The following is a 21207-nucleotide window of genomic DNA, read 5'->3' as shown; positions in this document are numbered from 1 at the left end:
GCACTTCCACCTGCTACAGGCCGGTCTATACACCATCAAAAACTAGCCCATCACCCAGCACTTCCACCTGCTCAGGCCCTCCTTCCACTTTCCACATGAATCTAGAATTTACAACAAATCCAACCAAATCATCCTACAAGCCAGAGCCGTGCAGAGAAAGAACAGCCATCCTTATCCTCGGTGTTCTGCAAGTCCAGGCCCAGGCACTGTGGTTGACACGGTTCTGGAGCAATTAAGAATGGGCTGCAAATGTCAATGACAGACAGACCCTATGAGGAAGTGATTATATAATCTAACATTTTAGGAGTTTGGTAACATGAAAAATAAAGACAGGACATCAATTCGGTTATCCCTTTGCCACAATATGAACTGTAAGCATCTACATGGCACAGAAATTTGAGCAGAAAACTTACATCCACTGAACGTTATTTTTGGATTTCTTTTCAATGAGATGAATACCCTCCAGCACATTAGTGATGTCGTAGATTCTTCGTTTTGGCACGTTTAAGACCTCTGCAGCTCTGTTCAAATCCAACACGCCATCTGGAGATTGACCCAAGAGTTGAACCACGTTCTTTGTGAGGGGGACCAGAGAAGTATTGTAGCGAGTCTTCTCCAATGGGGATCTGGGAGCTGTGTTGTGGAAGAAATTGTAAACAGGCGTTTAGATCGATCGCGTGTAATTTAAAACTTAATAATTGTTGCTCTCAAACATTTGAAATTAAATGTTGATTCAACTGTACTCCAAGGAAGATGCCTATTACAAAACAACCTTCAGTTCACAACTTTGATATTAATTTGTCTCAAAATTCTTTTACACATAACCATAAGCAAAGACTTAGAAATTATTGAAACAAAAGTCATTGAGATAATGCTGTTAGATTTTATTTAGTGCTTAAGTTGCCTGTAAGAATTTGGGTGATGTGGAAGAATTATGGCTAATGAGTGAGACTATCACCAGGGACAAATCTTAATTGAAGATTTGAAAATTATTATATTTCTGGGCAGTATTTCCTCACAGGCAAGAAAATTCCAATCCATCACAAAATTGACTACTCATCCTTAATTACATAATTGCCCATTTTCATCATCATTTAAGATTTCAGAGCCAGACCTTTTCCAATCCAATACAATGGAAGAGATCAGTATTTAAAAATGAATACATTTCTATTCTTACAAACAAGAGCACACAAGGTACTGGGGCTCCTATTTTTTTCCTTGACATTGAGGTACATAACTCCAGCATTTTTATTCACCCTCAAAACTGAGTAATACCAATTGGCAATTATTTGATTTCAGCATCAGGCTAAATAAACTGGTTAAGCCAATCTCAATGAAACATGAAAATTGATGGGTGCCAAACCCAGTATGTACAAGAACTATTCTGGTGCATCAAATCAGTGGCATTTGACATAACCACAAAGATACATGTCATGCTTGTAGAGAGTAAAACTGAACCAGCATCTTTGAAGCAACTTTCAGTTCCTGAAGCCTGCAATTTTAACTCCCATTCTCATCTATGGTCTGATGCACTGTTACAATGTGGCCCAACACTAAGTGCTGCATCCGCAACTGTCTTGCTTTGAAGCTTTCCAGACTCAATTTGAATTGTCCAATTTTTAGGTTAACTCATTCTGTGCTGACCGTTTCTGCTTCAAGTCATCTTTCTAATACTGGCTCAGGTTCTCTTCCTCCATCAGCTTGTACTACATATACCCCTTCTGTCCCATCTTCCCTTCCCCAACTTCTCTTTTCTGCAATGTGAAATGATAACACCATTTTCCTTTCCACAGATTTCTTAACATTTGTTACTTCAGATTTCCTGTATCTGCAGTTTAACTTTTATAGACAATGTAATTATGTTGCATGCAGACTTTCAGAAGAAATTTGAAGTACAAAATAATAGACATTAGCAAAGCAGATGATCATAAAATTAAGGAAGCATTAGCATCGTGGACAAAATAAAGTGGGCAAAGAGATTGAATGGAGGAAAAGTGATCAAGAGACTGCAATGATGGACCCTGGAATGCAAAAGTAAACTCCTGGAAGGCCTCAGTGCATGTGGAGTCACAGGGAGGGCTGATGTTCCAAATGAAACACTGCATCAAAAAATGAGAAATGTTCAGTGGTGTCTCCTAGGCGTCAGCACTGTTCTCCTGCATATATATGAACTACTCTGGCTCTGGGATGATCATATAAGGTGCAGATTTGATTCAAAGCTCAATAGGAAAAAAAGAAAAAGAACTTCATTAGAAAGTAATACAAGTAGACAGAACAAATAAAATTCAATGTACAGGAGTGATGCTTTGGAAAAATAGGAACAGCTCAAGGGGTTTCATAGTTGTTAAATTTTTAGGACAGACTAATCTAGTTGTTAAATTATATTTGAATAGCACCTACATTCTCATTACATGGGAATGCCTTTTGACCAGAATTACTGTTTTTAGCAGACAACGAGGAGATTCTGAAGCCATCGTTGACAGAAGCTTGAAGTAACAGCTTCCAGCCACAAAGCATTCAACACAGAGGAACAGCAAAGAGATGATGGAATGATAGTTCAGTACAGTGTTACGATGACCTGGAATGCTTTGCTGAAAAGCAGAAGCAGATTCCACTGTAGCTTTCAAAAGGAAATTGAATAAAAAACAAAGAGGAAAAAGTCAGTGATTTGGCAAGACATAATGATTGCTACTTATCAGATAACTTTCCAAATCATGACAAGCACAGTAAGACAAATGATTTCTTTGTGATTCAAGACAGTACTGGATTTACATGGATTTATTCATCCAAGCTTCAGGTCGAATAGACTACCTCACTGCAATGTTACATGTATAATTCAATCAACCATTAGCATGCCCAAAACCTGAATCAAAAACACTCCATTCAGCTGGTAACCAGTTAATGACTGACTGCACTTTAGGCATCCCTAAACAAAATTAATGATCAAATAGAAGCTGCTAATTGACACCATTAGAAAAACCAGGAATTTCTTGCTACTGTCTTATTAAGGACCCAGGGGCTACAATGTGTAGCTCACACTGGGCTGCAATTTACATGAAAGCTGGAACACAATTTGTGCACATTCTTATGAATAGTATTAATAATAAGACAATTCAGTTCAATTTAAACAGACATTCTGATCCCCAGAGCAGATGGTAAGGTGGCCTCTTTATCAGGCCACAGTTATCTGCATTAACTTTAACCTCTGCTTTAGCAAACACTAGCATTAAGTAAAGCAAAATATAGGGAACTTGTCAGCAACCCCAACATGCTTTATCATCCAATGTGTGATGGTAGAGCTATTTCTACACTTGTTAACACTAAATATGAATTAACAAGACAATAGTGGACATGAAATTCTGGATGAGGTTTCAAGGAGGTATTTGACAAACAAGAAATCGAGAAGTGAGATTAGGTCAATACCAAAAACAAACCTACCTTCTTAAAACACAATGGTGAGGGTGAGGTACAATGCCTCACCATTCCTCTTTCCCCCAGAGGCACTTCCCAATAGATATATACACCCCATTTACAATTTCATCCTTTACATACAAACATTATCATCTTCAACACTAGGTTACCAGCATTTAAACTGGATTGATGACTGGAACATGTGGTAAACAATTCTAAACATACATATCAACAGCAAGCTAGTTGCATACAAAGATAATCATTGTAGCATCTTTGCACACAACACCAATGTGAGCAGAGAGCTAGGCAAAATCAAGATGGATGTGAAGAAATAGCGTCTTGACGCTATAACTAGCAGGATAGATAGGACGGACAGCGGCTAGGGCTCATTCAGAAGAACGCAGGAACATGCATATTAATTGGTTAACAGGTAAAACGAGAAAAAAAATCAATTTTCTGCAATTAATAGAGTGCCTCAGGGATCGGAGTTGAGGTGTCTACAATAATTTAGATAGGGGGCCAAGTGCATTATGCCCACCTTTGCTAAGGCCCAAGATGTGTCCAAGTTATAAAGAGCCTGCAAGGTTTCAGAAGTCTGAGTAAACAAAATGCAGTTAAAATGTGAGGAAATGCTGGATCACCTGCTTTAAATAAAATAAATCCAAATATTTTGTTTTAATGACAAAAGATTTAAAGATGTTGAATGGGGCTTGGGACTTGGATGTCCAGGATAACTAACCTAAAAGATACAGCAATAAGGAAGGCAAACAACATTTTGGTCCAGAAAAAAAACAAAACAGACCGAAATAGATCAGAAATGCTGGGAATTCTCAGCAAACCAGGCATCATCTCCAGGAAGGAAAAAAAAGCTTCAGATCAAAAATCAATCTTTCATCATTATTTTTGATAAAAGGTCTTTGATATGAAATATATTAACTTTTCTCTTCACAGATACTACCTGACCTGTCGAATACCTGATCATTTTCTGTTTTTATGGCTTTACTGTTGGAAGATTTGAGTCAAGAGTAAACGCCACCCCCCCCCCCCCCACCCCGCCCAAGTTACATGCAGACACAAAGTTTGAATAGATTAGGACTTTTCTCCCTGGAACATAGGAGAATGAAGGAAGATTTGATAGACATATACAAAATCATGAAGGTTATAGATAGAGTTAATGCAAGCAGGCTTTTTCAGTGATGTTGGGTGAGACTACAACTAGAAGACATAGGTTAAGGATGAAAGGTGAAATATGGAGGGTTATGGTCTAGGTTCAGGTCGATGGGACTACGCAGAATATCAGTTCAGCAAGGCCTGGTTCTATGCTCTATGACTCTATAACTAATTACACTGAAGCTAGCCAGTCTTTCCAGTGAGCAGGCAGCCTACACTCTCTCACAGCAGATGTGTCTTAGTCAATCATGCAAAATTCTTACGATGCGCAGCAGGATAGATGCAGAGGTGATGTTCTTACTGGGGGTTAATAGAGTAGAGAGAAGATTGGCACAGGGAAAGAGGCAAAGACGTTAGACTGGTGGGATTGTTGAATGAACCAGGAGAGCAGAGTGATCCAAGTCATCATAAGAAACTAATGAATAGACAGACTCTCAAACCTGTACTTCACCGTGTGCTGAAGTACATGAGCAGGATTAAAAATATTACACATAACAATTCACTGCCAGCATGCCGAAATTAAAATGGCTTTCAAATGTACAAATAATTTACTGTGAGGCAGTGACATTCCCTGCTATTGATGTCAGCACATAACAGAGAACCTGAGCCAAACCAGTATGTTTCAGTGCTCAAAATACATGAGGGGAAGCTCAGTGAGTTTGAGCTATCTAACTGCTGGACAAGAAAGTCAAACAACCTAATTTTAGTAGCTTAATTTTCATTGCTATTTTATATTTAAATGAACACAAGCAGAAGATGGAAGCTGAAATTTATTTGACATGAAAACATTTAAAATTTAAGAGTAAAAAGGTGGAACAGGAAATCTGCCGGTATCCTGCTCGTAGCTGACGTCAAGTTTACAGCAAACTTGTAAAACACAGTGGTCAACATGGCCTCACTGGTTGAAGGGCCATACCGTGCTCTACGACTAATCGAAGAGCTACCTAGTTAGTTCAATACTGCATTTTATGCTCTTCTCTGGATACTTGCAACCAGAAAAGCTGACCCCATTGAGGAAGTCACTCTTGATATAGTTAATCCCAGCATGCATACACAAGGTAAAACCGGATTGCACTTACTTCTCGGACTGCTGGGGCTTCTCATTGCAACCCGGCCTTTTCCCTTTGGAGTGCATATATCAGCAGCTAGGTACTGGTGATCACTTTCATCTAACGCCAACCTTCTCTTCGCCTGTGCAATGAAAAGCAAATGATGGTTCATCCAAATAACACACTTGCATGCATAACTAGTACAGCATTTACAGATCTGATAATTCAGTAATCAGCAGCAAAAGCACTGTATTGATGAAGAGAACAAGTTAAACGATAGGAGTTAACAGAACTGACTCTGGTCACTTAGCACTTCAGCCAAGCAATAATTAGGCAAAACAAAATAAGTATAAGATAGCAAATTGGGGGATGCAAAATGAGGTCAACAGGAGCAAAAAGAAACTATGACTTTTCAAAGTTGGTCTTCAAATCATAGGATAGAACTCAGACTCAATGGAAGGCTGTCAACACTAAACAATTTCAACCCAACTCAAAACCCTACAATGGTTCTGGGTTACAATTTAAAAATTAAAGAGTTCAAACAAGGCAAAAAAAAAAGCACAAACCAAGGCAGACGTAAACTTGCATGGTCCAGTGCACACCAGCAACCAATGCAGATTGACTGAGCACTCAACCACAGCCCACTAATATAATGAACACTAACTAAATCACCAATTCAACTTTGCATTTCTTCATCTGCAATGAGTGCACTGCCAAGATCAAATTTATAACAACTGGGTTAAGCCTCATTAACTATTAACATCTTGATCTGCAGGTAAAACAACAAGAATAACAACTCAAAATCAACTCCTGGAATCACTTAGGACAATGTTAAAGCAGGTTAACTTTTGAATAATAAAATATTGGAATTGAAATACAGTAACTATAAGTAATATGGCCAAATAAAATTAAAACAGCAGCATGAAAACAAATGAAAGGGCAAAATAAGAAGAAAAAAAAATGAAGGCTTCACATAAGAGAAAGGCCTGCTCTAGAGGTGCCAGCATAACTGAAACCAGATTTAATGTCAAGGAGTTGCCAGGTTTCAAGATCTCAACTCAACTCTGAACATCAAATGAATAACTGCTATTAAAACAAAATCTTGGACAAACATCGATCGCAGTTTTTGTGAAAAATAAGTACTTAACTTTCCAAGCCTAAAACACTTCAACAGTACACAAAACTTCACAGGAATTAAAATCAGCTGAAAATTTTTTCTCTGCATCCCAGTAATAGGAATTTACTCCAAGACATTAAGTAATCATAATGGACCCTTCAAATTTTTTTTAGTATATGACCACTTGGAAAGCTAGAAGCCGACACGTTAAACAATCTGTAATCATTCCACCTCCAGATTTAAAATCCTTCTCGCCCTGTTCATGAAATACAACCTCCATCAGAACTACCACATTCAATGTCCAGATATTTCCAATTTCAGCCAAGCAGAATTCCCCATTCTTATTACTCCAGTTATAGAAACATAGAAAACCTACAGCACAATACAGACCCTTCAGCCCACAATGCTGTGCCGAACATGTACTTCAGAAATTACCTAGTGTTACCCATGGCCCTCTATTTTTCTAAGCTCCATGTACCTGTCCAGAAGCCTCTTAAAAGACCCTATCGCTACCACAGTCGCCAGCAGCCCATTCCACGCACTCACCACTCTGTAAAAAAAACTTACCCCTGACATCTCCTTTGTACCTACTTCTAAGCACCTTAAAAATGTGCCCTCTCATGTTAGCCATTTCAGCCCTGGGAAAAAGCCTCTGACTATCCACACCATCAATGCCTCTCATCATCTAAGACGCCTCTATCAGGTTAGATCAACCTGTTCTCATAAGGCATGCTCCACAATCCAGGCAACATCATCTTAAATCTCCTCTGTACCCTTTCTTCAGTTTCTACATCCTTCCTGTAGTGAGGTGACCAGAACTGAGCACAGTACTCCAAGTGGGGTCTGACCAGGGTTCTATACAGCTGTAACATTACCTCTTGGCTCTTGAACTCAATCCCACAGTTGAAGGCCAAAGCACCGTACGCCTTCTTAACCACAGAGTCAACCTGCGCAGCAGCTCTGAGTGTCCTATGGACTTGGACCCCAAGATCCCTCTGATCCTCCACATTGCCAAGAATCTTACCATTAACACTATAATCTGCCATCATATTTGACCTTCCAAAATGAACCACTTCACACTTATCTGGGTTGAACTTTATCTACCACTTCTCAGCCCAGTTTTGCATCCTATCAATGTCCTGCTGTAACCTCTGACAGCCCTCCACACTATCCACAACACCTCCCAACCTTTGTGTTATCAGCAAAATTATGAACCCATTCCTCCACTTCCTCATCCAAGTCATTTATAAAAAAACATGGAGAAGGGGTCCCAGAAAACACCACTGGTCACCGACCTCCATGCAAAATATGACCTGTCTACAACCACTCTTTGTCTTCTGTAGGCAAGCCAATTCTGGATCCACAAAGCAATGTCCCCTTGGATCCCATGCCTCCTTACTTTCTCAATAAGCCTTGCATGGGGTACCTTATCAAATGCCTTGCTGAAACCATACACACTACATCTACTGCTCTACCTTTATTAATGTGTTTAGTCACATCCTCAAAAAAATTCAATCAGGCTTGTAAGGCACGACCTGCCTTTGACATGCAGACTAGTCCTAATCATATTACAGGTGTCTCCCCCCCTTTTACAAAGGTATGCATTCTATGAAACCTTAAGCCGAAATGGCATAAAGTGAAGAACCATTAATTTATATGGGAAAAATTTTCGTAAGAGCGTAAATCCTCTTTGTATTGCGAAAACGGGTCACTAATGTAGATCTTTCGTAAAAGCAAAGTGGCGGAAAGCAAACATTCGTAAAGCGGGGGATACCTGTATGCCTCTCCAAACATTCATAAATCCTGCCTCTCAGGATCTGCTCTATCAACTTAACCACTGAAGTAAGACTCACTGGTCTAAAATTTCCTGGTCTATCCCTACTCCCTTTCTTGAATAAGGGAACAACATCCGCAACCCTCAGGAACCTCTCCCGTCCTCATTGATGCAAAGGTCATTGCCAGAGGCTCAGCAATCTCCACCTTCACCTCCCACAGTAGCCTGGGGTATATCTAGTCAGGTCCTGGTGACTTCTCCAACTTGCTTTCCAAAAGCTTCAGCACATCCTCTTTCTTAATGTCTATATGCTCAATCTTTTCAATCCTCTGCAAGTCATCCCCACAATTGCCAAGATCCTTTTCCATAGTGAATATTTAAGCAAAGTATTCATAAAGTATTTCTGCTATCTCCTCCGGTTCCATACACGCTTTTCCACTGTCACACTTGATTGGTACTATTCTCTCACGTCTTATCCTCTTGCTCTTCACATTCTTGCATAATACCATGGGGTTTTCCTTAATTCTGCTCTCCAAGGCCTTCTCATGGCCCCTTCTGGCTCTCTTAATTTCATTCTTAAGCCCCTTCCTGCTAGCCTTATAATTTTCTGGATCTCCATCATTACCTAGTTTTTTGAACCTTTCGTCAGCTCTTTTATTCTTGACTAGATTTTCAACAGCCTTTGTACACCACAGTTCCTGTACTCTACCATTCTTTCCTTGTCACATTAGAACGTACCTTTGCAGAACATTACCCAATATCCCCCGAACATTTGCCACATTTCTGCCGTACATTCCCCTGAGAACATCTGTTCCTGAGTTATGCTTCCTGATAGCTTCATATCTCCCCTTACTCCAATTAACTGCTTTCATAACTTGTCTGTTCCTATCCCTCTCCAATGCTATGGTAAAGGAGAAAGAATTATGATCACCATCTCCAAAATGCTTTCCCACTAAGACACCTGACCAAGTTCATTTCCCAATACCAGATCAGATACAGCCTTTCAGCTTGTAGGCTTACCTATATATTGTGTCAGGACACCTTCCTGAACACATCTAACAAACTCCACCCCATCTAAACCCCTCACTCTGGGGAGATGCCAATCAATATTGGGGAAATTAAAATCTCCCATCACAACAACCCTGTTATTATTGCAACTTTCCAGAATCTGTCTCCCTATCTGCTCCTCAATGTCCCTGTTACTATTGGGTGGTCTATAAAAAACACCCAGAAGAGTTATTGACCCCTTCCTGTTCTAACTTCCGCCTAGAGACTCCGTAGACAATCCCTCCATGACTTCCTCCTTTTCTGATCAGCAGTGCCACACACCCATCTCTTCTGCCCCTCTCCCCGTCCTTTCTGAAACATCTGATGCCTGGCACACTTTCCTGCCCCTGAGCCATCCAAGTCTCTCATGACCACAACATCATAGCTCCAAGTACTGATCCATGCTCTAATCTCACCCGCTTTGTTCATGATACTCCTGGCATTAAAATGGACACATCTCAAACTATCAGTGCGCATATTCCTTGTCTATCACCTAGTAGCTTTACCTCCAGTTGTTTGATCTCCATATGCACCTCCACAATTCTCTTTAAAACCCGCCTTTAACAGGAAGTGAGCTGAAGATAAACTGTCATTTCTCCTGTTGCAAGCAAGTTCACACCTCCAACAGTGATTAATGCCACAATACACTGAGGCAAAGTCCAAAGTAAATTTATTATTGTAAGTGTGTATACTTCTTCAAAGCACCACACGTCTACCTCGAGATTCGCTTTCTTGTGGGCATTTACAGGAAATAATGAAATACAATAGAATTTGTGGAAAAACTATACAAAAACAGAATGACAAAGATTAACATACAATGTGCAAGAAGATAACTAAAGTAAACTATAAAAAACTAAATACTGAGCTGCAGAGTCCTTGAAAGAAGTCTGCAGGTTTTAGGAGTCAGCTCAGTCGAGAGGAGTAAAATTAGTTCAGAAGCCTGGTGGTTGAGAGCTCCCAACACCACTCCAAATCGGCAGCAAGCCCATTCACAGCAGTATCTTTCTGACCTTAATTATTTCAACACTCAAGTTTAAAGTTTCAAGTGTACAAAAAGCAAAAAAAAAATCAGCCCAGCTAGTTGTAATCAGATTGCTAAAAGACACCAAACCCTTGCTTCAAATGGCATTTCATATTTACTGTACTGTTGCCGCAAAGTCAACAAACTTCATGACATAAGCTGGAGATATTAAACCTGATTATAGCAACAGTGACCAAGGTTGCTATAACTCTGAGAACACAGGCCTCAAACTTCACATTTTAATGTATTTAACTTTTTAAATTTGAATTAAAATTGGGAAGCTCTGCTTTATGTGGATGAATTTGAGTGCTCCACAAAACTGTCCCCCTTTCCCTAATTTTCGACGGGTCTCACCAATGTAGAGGCCACATTGGGAGCACCAGACAATAGACGGCCCAGCAGATTGGCAGCTGACGTGTTGCCTCACCTGAAAGGACTGTTTGGGGGCCTGACTGGAAGGGACAAGAGGAAAGAGGAGGTGAGCATGACTGGTCGGGAAATGGAGGTGCACGTGAAGGTGGAGGAAGGTAAACACCATGCTTTGAAGGAGGACAACATCTCGGGAAAGGAAAGCTGCATCCTGGGAACAGACAAGGCAGAAGACGAAAGAACTGAGAAAAAGGAGTAATAGAATTTTTACTGGAGATGTAGGTTTATAAAAGCTGTTGATCAAAAGTTTGTTTCCAGAGATGGAGACAGATCGAGAAAGGGGACAGAAGTGTCGGAAATAGACTAAGTGAACTTAAGGGCAGGGTGGAAATTGGAAGCAAAGTTGATGAAATTGGCAAGCTAAGCCTGGGTGCAGGAAGCAGCACCAGTGCATTACCAGGGAATCCTTGGAACACGAACTGTTGTATGGAGCAGGCAAAGAGGCCGGCAAACCTGGGGTCCATGCAGGCTCCCATAGCTACTGAGTCGAGGCAGTGGGAGGAGCCGAAGGAGAAATTGATGAGGGAGAGGATCAGTTTTATCAGATGCATGAGGGTGGTGGTGGAGGGGAACTGGTTGGTTCTTTTATCGAGAAAGTAGCAGCGAGTTTTAAGGCTTCTTGATGAGGATAAGTGTATAGGGACTGGACAGCTATGGTGGAAGTGAGGTGGTCAGAACAAGGGAATTGAAAGTTAGTGAGGAGATCAGGAGCATAAGTGTCACAGATGTAGGTAGGAAGGGACTGAACCAAGGGGGATAGAAAGGAGTCAAAGAAACATGTTCAGTGGAGCAAGAGGAAGCAGAGAGAATGGGCTTATCCAAACAGTCAGGTTTGTGGACCTTAAGACTTTAAAGCTCTTTCTTCTTCAATAAAAGAACCAACCAGTTCCCTTCCAACACAGTAGCATAGTAGTTAGTACAAGAGTACAGTACCAGCAATCCGGGTTCAATTCCAACCGCAGCCTGTAAGGAGTCTGTACATTCTCCCTGCGACCATGTGGGATTCCTCCGGGTGCTCCGATTTCCTCCCACAGTCCAAAGATGCATCAGTTGGTTGGTTGACTGGCCCTGTGATTAGGCCGAGGTTAAGCACAGGGCTGCTAGGTGGCACAGCTCAAAGGGCCAACTCCATGCTGTATCTGAGTTGGCTGGGTAAAGTTAATTCAATAAACAGATTTATAAATTTCTACAAGCAGACACACAAGATATGGTCATAAAGTGTGCAAAAATTGATGTTATCCTGGACCTTTTATATCCTACCACATTAGAAAAAAATACCATCAATGGAAAAAGAAACTTCAAAAGTTCACCTAAGTTCAGCCCAAAAGTCAATATCCTTTGCCAGGCCAACATCACCAGTCAGTTGCCTTGGGCAGGCCGTGTAATCCGTGACACCAGACTCTCTAAATAGTCTTCCCAATTTCCAGTTCTTCCCCAAACCTTGCTCAAAGTGGAGAAAGAGCAATCAGGAGATTGAGAATCTCAGGTCCATAAACTGGGAGCACAAATCTGACTGGCAAATGCAATGGAAAAATTATACCCTCTCAATTCACAGCACACCCACCTCCTGTCATATCTACAGGTGAGGCTGCAGATTACATATCATTAGACCTACAGACTAGAATGGAGTCAATCATCTTTAATCCAGAGACACCACTCAAAAGTGAACGAGAAACAAGACCAGAGAGCAGGATTGGCTGAGTGTACCGTGGGCAGCTCTATTTACCTTAGGAAAAGGATAGTAAAGCAACGGATAAAATATTTACATGGATATGACCAGAACTGAAACATTGCAACCACCAAGATCAAACACAATGAGGGCTTTGAAAAAAGATGAACAAAAATGGATCAGAAAGATAAAGGGGCGAATGCAAATTTCCATTTATGTATTCCTGAATACGGATGATATTGGTGTCACAATCATTCAGCAAAAAAACATAACTTCCAGCTCAATTTGTTCATGCCAATATGTTTGTCTACGTGTGCCTTTACTTCCTCTTGCAGCTTGTTCCATATACCCGCCATTTATATGGGGGAAACCTTGCCCCACATGTTCTCAACGGTAAAGCACTGGACAAGCCATTCAGCCCACAACGCTGTGCTGATCCAGATGCCAATTTCTACCAAATGTCCTTCTCCTTTGTATGATTCATATCTCTCCATACCATTCACTGTCAAGGACCGGGCCTGAAGCTGTGGGTTTGCCTTTTTACAGCCGCCAGGAGAGAGGTGTCAAAGCTGGTGCACTCGACTGGGGGCGGCACGGCACCTCATCCAGGCTGGAGTCAGTGTTGCTGCCCCCTCCCCCTCCCCAGCATTCATTCGGCAGAAGACAAGCTGTATCATGCTTGACTGTAGATTTCTGTGGCATTCATAACTTGGGCCTGGACTTTTTATCTAAAGTGGCTGTATTTTACTAACATCTTGTATGTACTATGTGTGCCTTGTGCTGTATGTGACTGTTAAAGTACTGTCTTTTTCACCCTGGCCCCGGAGTCACACTGTCTCATTTGGTTGTATTCATGTATGGTTCAATGACAATTAAACTTGAACTGAAATTCATGTGTCTATGTAAAAACCTCAGCCTCCACCAAACTGATCGATTCCACTACTATCCCGGTAACCCATTCTAGGTGCCTACCATACCCTGCCTCTCACATTGCCATTAAACTTCTCCCCTCAAATCTTCAAAAGAATGCCCCAAAGGGCTAGCATTAATCATACCTTGTCTCTCAAAGTACAGTTGCCTGAATTAAACTCCACCTGCCACTTCTTTGCCCACATCCATAACAGATTTATATCCTGCTTTATACTTTGATAGTCTTTTATACTGGCCACAACTCCACCCATCTTAATATCATTAACAGACTTACTAACACACGCACATATATTTATACATCAGAGATCCCAGCTTGGATCCTTGCTGAACACCTTTGGTCACAGACCTACAGACTAACCTGTATTCTATGGACAAGCCAGCTCCAGATCAGACCCGAGATGCCGTGCATCCTTACCTTCTGAATCACCATACCACGAGGGGCTTTATTGAATAGCTTAAAGTCCATGGTGACCCAGCCTCAAAGAAACGTGAAGTTTATGAGGCATGACCTGACATCCACAAAGCTGACTATTCCCAAGCAGCCATGCCTTTCCAAATGTGCTTAAAACCCATCACTAAATATCCCCCCCAATGCTCTCCGTATCACTGAGGCAAGGATCTAGTTCCAGCCCAATTTCAGTAGCAAGAAGAACGTATGGCCTTTGTGAGGAATGCTGCTTTCCTGCGGCAGCGCTCCTCGTAAATGTGTTCAATGATACGGCGGGCTTTGCTTGTGTTACGTACCCCATAACTAGGTGTCTGACCAGCAGAGAAAGAAGAATCCGTTGGAGTCTGGTGGTACCAAACTAAAGGTGTTTATTAGTAAACTACACAATACAATATCAAAAATGCAAATATACACATAAAACAAGTTAGCAGTAATAAACCTAAAAGTGTAGGAATAATAATAATCAATAATACACAAGCTCTATCGATGTCTAGGGGTAAATGAATTGTCATAGGAAAGTATAGAGTTCAGTTCATAAATGCTGAAGTAGTTATGGTTGTTGTGTTGAAATCGTTGGGGGGAGAGAGAGCCAGCGAGATGTAACAGCAACCGTTGCGGCAGGCAAACCTTTTGTGGCTTTCTTAATCCGTCGTATTGTTGTTTTCATTCAGTCTTCAGCTAAACCGTTCTTCTGTGATGGAGTCGTCACTCTGGCATGAGTGGACACACACACAAGTCCCCACCGGCCCTGCTGTAACACCGAGTTTTACTGACCGATCTCCTGGTTCGGTCTCCGAAGCCCCCACCTTTCTGTGGGTTCACAACACTCAGTCAGTGTCCACTGGTGTGTCTGAAGGGTGTCTCTCCAGACCCGTCTTTTTATCTCCACTCATGGGGTCTCAGCTATCCATCAACTCTGAATGACCGTGTCCATCAAATCAGGCCACTCCTGCTATCTCCTGAGGAATGTTAACGAGCAAAGCAAAGTCCTTGTAAATAATTCAGGAAGAGTCACAATACAGTAAATCAACAGTCTCTCTCCCCCTCTTATCTGTAGCAAATGTTCTTGCCTGGGCTTTATCTCTCTCTCAATAGCAGCAATAGTTCGGAAACATTGGGAAATGGTTAACTCTGCACCCCATTATCCATCAGGTCTGTTCATCACTCATAACACTTGCAATGCGCTGGGCTGTGTCCACCACAGGTTGCCCTTCCCATTCCTGGACATTGATGTTTCCATACCAGGTTGTGATGCAATCAGTCAGTATACTCTCCACTGTGCATCCATAGAAGCCTGTCAAAGTTTTAGATGACATTCCAAATCTAGGCAAACTCCCAGAAATTTATCATTACTGACCCTCTCTGCCTCCAATCCCCTGATGCAGACTGCTCATGGACCTCCAGCTTTTTTTTCCTGAAGTCCTTGGTCGATGATCTTGAGGTTTTTATGGCACCATCCAACCAGATTTCCCCTCTCCCTCCTATATGCCAATTCATCACCACCTTTGATTCTGCCAACGTAGGAGTCATCAGCAAACTTAAATATGGCACTGGAGTTGTACTTTGTCACGTACTCCTAAGTCTAAAGTGAGTAGAGCGGGGGGGGGGGGGGGGTGAAGTACACAGTCTTGTGGTGCTCCCGCGCTGATGGCAATTGTGGGGAGGTGTCATTGCCAATCTGCACTGACTGCTGCCTGCAAGTGAAGAAACAGATCCTGCTGCACAATCAAGGGGATATTGAGGCCTAGATCTAAGCATTTATTGATTAGTTTTGAGGTGATGCTAGTATTGAATGCTGAGCTGTAGCAAATGAAGAGCATCCTGATGTAATTAGCATCATCATCCAGATGTGCCAGAGCTGGGTGAAAAGCCAATGAAATGGCATCTGCTGTTGACCTGGTGTGACAGTAGGCAAGTCATTCTTCAGGCAGGAGATAATACGCTTCATGACCAAACTCTAAAAGCACTTCATCACAGTGTATTTAAGTGCTACTGGACAAGTCTTTAAGGTAGGTTACCACGTTCTTCTTGGGCATCTTTTGATTGCAGCAAGAGATTAAAGTAGTCAGTAAACACTCCAGCCAGTGGATTAGCACAGGTTTTCAGTAATTGACCAGGTACACCTTCTGGAGCAGATGTTTTTTGCCCACCTGAAGGATGCTCTCACATCACGCTCAGAGACTGAAGTCACAGGGTCTAAGGGGGCTGTGGGGGTTCCCGTAGGTGCCTTCATAGTCTGTCCACCAGACCATAAGAGGTATTGAGCCCATCTGGGAGAGAAACCTAGTCATCAATGAAATGCTGGGTTTTGCTTGGTAGGAGGTGATGGCATTCAACCCCTGCCACTGCAGTCAAGTGTTCTTCTGTGATTCCAGTTTGATCTGGAATTGCCACTTTGCATGTGAGATGGCTTTCCAGCAGTCATACCTGGACCTCTTGTACTTTCCTGGATTGGAAGTCCTAAATGCCAGCAATCTAGCCCTCAACACATTGCAAATCATTGTTCATCCAGGGCTTCTGGTTGGGGAACACCGAATGATTTTGTGGGGGCACATTTGCTTACAAGTCTTTATAAAGTTTGTAACAACTGTGGCATATCTATTTAGGTCCTCTGAATCGTTGAACATGGCCAGACCACCAACTCAATGCAATCCCATAGCCACTGCTCTGCCTCCTGTGACTAGCTCTGTTGTCCTTACCTCTAATGCCTCAGCGACCTCCCCAGTGGACATGCAGAAATTCAGACTCGACTTTGGGATTTATGATTCGATCCTCAGCACCAATGCTAGGATTCACAAGCCCGCAGGGTCATCAGACCTCTTTCCCTCTGCCTGCACGCAACACCAGAACCCGACGATAACTTATGACTCGTGGAGGGCCTCATCCACTGTGACATCTGTGTCACTGATTTTCAAACGTGGACTGGAATAGACTTTCCCCATACACCTGTCCATAAACCTCAACATACATGGATACACACACAAACAGCACTGGCCCCTGTACCTGGCATAATCCACTGTTTATCACTACCCTAGTTTCTGCCTTACTTATGCTGGTAATACTTTCATTCCATTTTACTACTCAGCCCTTTCTGGGATCTTATTAAATGCCTCTTGAAAACCCAATCAACATTTATTGCATTCACTTCAATCTTCACAATTGCTTCACGGAAAAACTAAAATCACACTCCTCAAACACAAAACTCATTTAGCAAATCCATGCTGGCTTTTCTTTATCAATTCAAACCTGTATAAATATGAAGTGGAGAATAACTAGCTGGCACTAAAACATAGTATTTCATTTTTAAAAGAACTCAAGTGGTAATTACAATGTACAGCCAAGGAATGCGCTCAAATTGGTGCTCATGGGGGGTCAAATCAAAACAACATTGTGGTGAGTCTTCAGATTCCCATACCTAGAAGTAGCAAAGTTTACACTTAACTGTAGTCCACCTGGCAATAATCTCGACGTAAAGTAACCAGACCAGCTGGAGCATCCTGGAAGTATTCTGTAATGTGTTGTGCCTAGTACTGTGGCATTAACTGTTTTTCAAACTGTATACATGTTGCAATAGACTGATCTTGTGAAAGCCTTGTTTAAAATCCAGTAATAACTAATACCCAATACATACCAGACTGTACAAATTCACTACTATAAAAAACTCATGTCTTCAGGGAGGTAGAGAGTCTTGACAATGCCAGTCACACTACAGCCCTCCTGCACTTATTTTAAAAAACTCATTTGTCCAACTTTCCCAAAGGATTTTAAATGTTTCACTGCACGATGCAAAGACAAGCAGGTGGTAAACCTAGCTCAAGAGCTCGGTGGGATTTCAGTACAAACAAAACGATGTTTCCACTTTTTAAAAACCAAATACAAATCTTCAGTTTTACTTTAAATCATTCTAGAGGACAGCAAATGCTAAAGTCAGCAAAGTAAACATTGCAGGATTTATTAAGGGCTTTTTATAATCATAAATAAAGCAAAAGAGCAGTTAAAGAGTAAAACCCCCTTTCATCAAACAATGGGCATCTACATACAGAAGACTGGTCCAAGGAAAATAAAACATTAAATATTTTGCTGCAGTTTTCATAACTGACAGTAAAAAGCAACAGATGAACTTGTTAGGGCGTATTCTGGAGTTATGGTGTATAGTAAATATTAATTTCAACAGCAACCAGCCTTCAGATGTGAATATGGATTGTAGATTGAATTTAAAATGCAGACCAGGAAAGACCTAATTGACTGAGATGTCTGCATATGCATGAATGCAGTTAGAGAGACAATGGGCATTAACATTCAATCTAGGGTGTCTGGAGTATTGGCGTGAAGATTTAGGTGTTTGGAAATTATATGTAATTGAAATGAAGCATTGTCAACCCAAAGTTTTGAAGCAAATGATGTCACTGCTGAACAGTGAAGCTATATTGAGCTACCACTGATCATAAGGCCATAAAAACGTGGTGAACTTTGAGCTTAGGAGACGACTTCTTCCAAGGGTGTCTCAAGTACGATGCCTGCTTGTGTGCTTAATAAAGACTTCTCACCAGCCTGTGTCTCCCAGTGACTTCGTTCACAGTCAAGACAGAACTAATTAAAAAAGCTGTTTCTTTCTTCACTTCAGAAGTTTAAGAAAGTCTTGATGCAAAAGGAGATTTTTTTTTATATAGGGAAGAGCAGCCCAGGAGCCAGATAATGAGGCAATCACCAATAAATTCCTATGAGTGCCTACAATATGGGAACAGTTGAAACCGATGAGGGATGTACTTAAGAAAAGGCTAAACAAATTCATAACAGAATAGAGGGGAGCTTGAATGGACCAGACCCACTAATGTTAACTGCCTGGGCTGAAAAGTCAGGCTGCACTGCACATCTGAAGTAAAAGCATGACAATTTTCAATTGATCATTACTTTACAAGATGATAATATTTTGTTGAATGTTCTGAAGTGGATATTTTGAACTGAATGGAATAAAGAATCCAAAAGAATATTTACTGATTTGTTGACTTCGGTCAGAGTTAAAGGTAAACCTCAAGGAATTGAAGGCAAATTATTCACCTGATTAAGAAATTCAAAGTCAGGAAGCAGGACAGATGACAATGAGCTTTTAAAATTGGCAAGATGTAATCAGGGGTGCCACACAAGGATCCGTTGTTGGACCATACTATAGCTATTCATTTTACAAATACTTTGCACACAAGTAGACAGTCTGCAGAGGAAACTGTGCAGTAAACTTTGAAGAGACATTGATGAACCAAGTATCAGTTCTACTTTAGATGCCGAAGATGGAACAAAGTACTTACAAATGATGAATTTGCAATAATGGAGATCTAAAGTATTAGAACCAAAACAGTAGAGAAGGCAGTCCCTGGGTCCATCAAGGGCACTCTACAGAAGCGATCCAATCAGTCACACGCTTCATTGCTTTCCCCATGATCCTGCAACTTCTGCCTCCCCAGTTATAATGTATGCCAAATCTTGGAATACGACAGAAATGTGTCCTCTATGCTAGTGGTACTGCAATGAATAGTTCAAGAGTGTATCAAGAGATCACTGGGGTTAAGTTATGATGACCCATCACCTCAAATAGAAACACATGCTCAAGGAAATGAAACAATCTACTGCTGTCCTTGTGATTATTCCCCCTGCTTGAGTGCCAGGCATTGGAAAACTGCCAAAAAAACAAGCAAGAATTTTAGGAAACATTTCTGAGATGTATTAAAATTTGGAGCTTAAACATTGACAATACCTAAGAAAAAAAGAACAGATATCTAACATAGGAGAGAGATGGCCTACAGGTTAGAAAAATGACACATTAGTTTTCCTATTCGCTCATTCTCCTCCCTGGAACTATTATAGTTTGCCCTTTAAATCATGTTCCATTCCATTTGCCACCTCAATCACAAAATTACACTTCATAACCCACTTTTCACACAATCCCTCTCACCTCAATCTAACACACACAAAAACAGGAAAAATACAACCAAGCCTTTCACCTCCTTGCTTCTCAGCAGCCAAGTCTCCAAGCAGTCCATCCAGAGAAAACAGTAACTGACCTGCCTTTTCATTTACTATTCATCGTGCACCCTGCTCCACACTAGAGAGATTAAGTACAAAAAAGTCAGTTACACTTCCTGCTAGACAGCAAGAGCAGCAAACCTGTGGTCATTTTCTAACATAGTCATCAGTCCCACTGTGCAGAGCTTTCAGTGTCGTCAACATTTCAAGAAACAGCCCCTCAACTTTCAACTACAATCTTCTGGACATTGACTTCAAATAAATCCTGATAATAACCAGATTTCCTTCTCTTCTCTGCCACCCAATAAAGCAATTCCTTTACAACCGCCAATTTTATTCACTGACCATCTCTACTTGACAACTATGACATGTATTCCCGAGACAGTATGATGCAGATTCAAAATTACATGAGTACACACCGGAGTCCCTAGTACATGTTGAGCACCCTTTATCTGAAGTGATTGAGGCTGGAAATGGTTCGGATTTCTATGGATTTTGGAATACCTAATGAGAAAGCTTGGGATCGCCATCATTTCCAACTCTGAATTTTTGTGCTATTGACAACCAATCTTTGCCTTGCTCATCACAAATATATGCTTAACAGTAAAAATTATTACATCCATTAATATAATGTTTGTAGCATAACAAAAGCAGAACAGGATCAGAAGAAAACCTAAATCAGCTGTTGAACAACAAACAACGGCAGGCTTTCAGTCTCCACCTACGAGGCCGTGTTTCGATTAAACGTTTGCTTTTTTTTAGGTTTTATGTAAGGTAGAAAAACAGTCTTGTTCTTCTGTTGGTTGTTTACCAGTGTATCTTTGCAAGCTCATTGATGAACTCCTCTGCTGCTTTGTGATCAGCAGAATATCGCCACAAATCTTAAAATTTAATGCTGTGCCTTTTCTTAAATTTCTGCCACCAGCCTGCTGAATATTCTCAATGACCTTCAATTTTCAGCTCATCATGATAGATCTTTGCTTGTTTCATGAAGCAGCACATGTTCACTCTGACACTGATGAATCCACTCTTTCAATACATAACTGAGATCTTCATTTTTCACTTTATGCAGTGTTTTTCTATTTTGCACCAGCATCTGCTCATTACATTCATGAGGTCACTTC

The 21207-nt window shown here is 41.1% G+C and overlaps 1 protein-coding gene across 2 annotated transcripts in view; it reads right to left on the bottom strand.

Annotated features, from left to right (window-relative positions):
- The window catches only part of LOC140713651 (transcription factor E2F3-like), a 42390-nt gene that overhangs the window by 17514 nt on the left and 3669 nt on the right, over positions 1-21207 (bottom strand). For both annotated transcript variants that reach the window (XM_073024020.1, XM_073024021.1), the window contains exons 2-3: positions 5661-5772; positions 414-633 (exon numbers count right to left, since the gene is read on the bottom strand). In XM_073024020.1, the coding sequence (XP_072880121.1) occupies positions 414-633; positions 5661-5772 (332 nt within the window). The remainder of the gene's footprint in view (positions 1-413; positions 634-5660; positions 5773-21207) is intronic.

Source organism: Hemitrygon akajei, chromosome 20 (genome assembly GCF_048418815.1).
Source record: "Hemitrygon akajei chromosome 20, sHemAka1.3, whole genome shotgun sequence".
NCBI classification, from domain to species: Eukaryota; Metazoa; Chordata; class Chondrichthyes; order Myliobatiformes; family Dasyatidae; genus Hemitrygon; species Hemitrygon akajei.
This window is presented reverse-complemented; position numbering and strand designations above follow the sequence as displayed.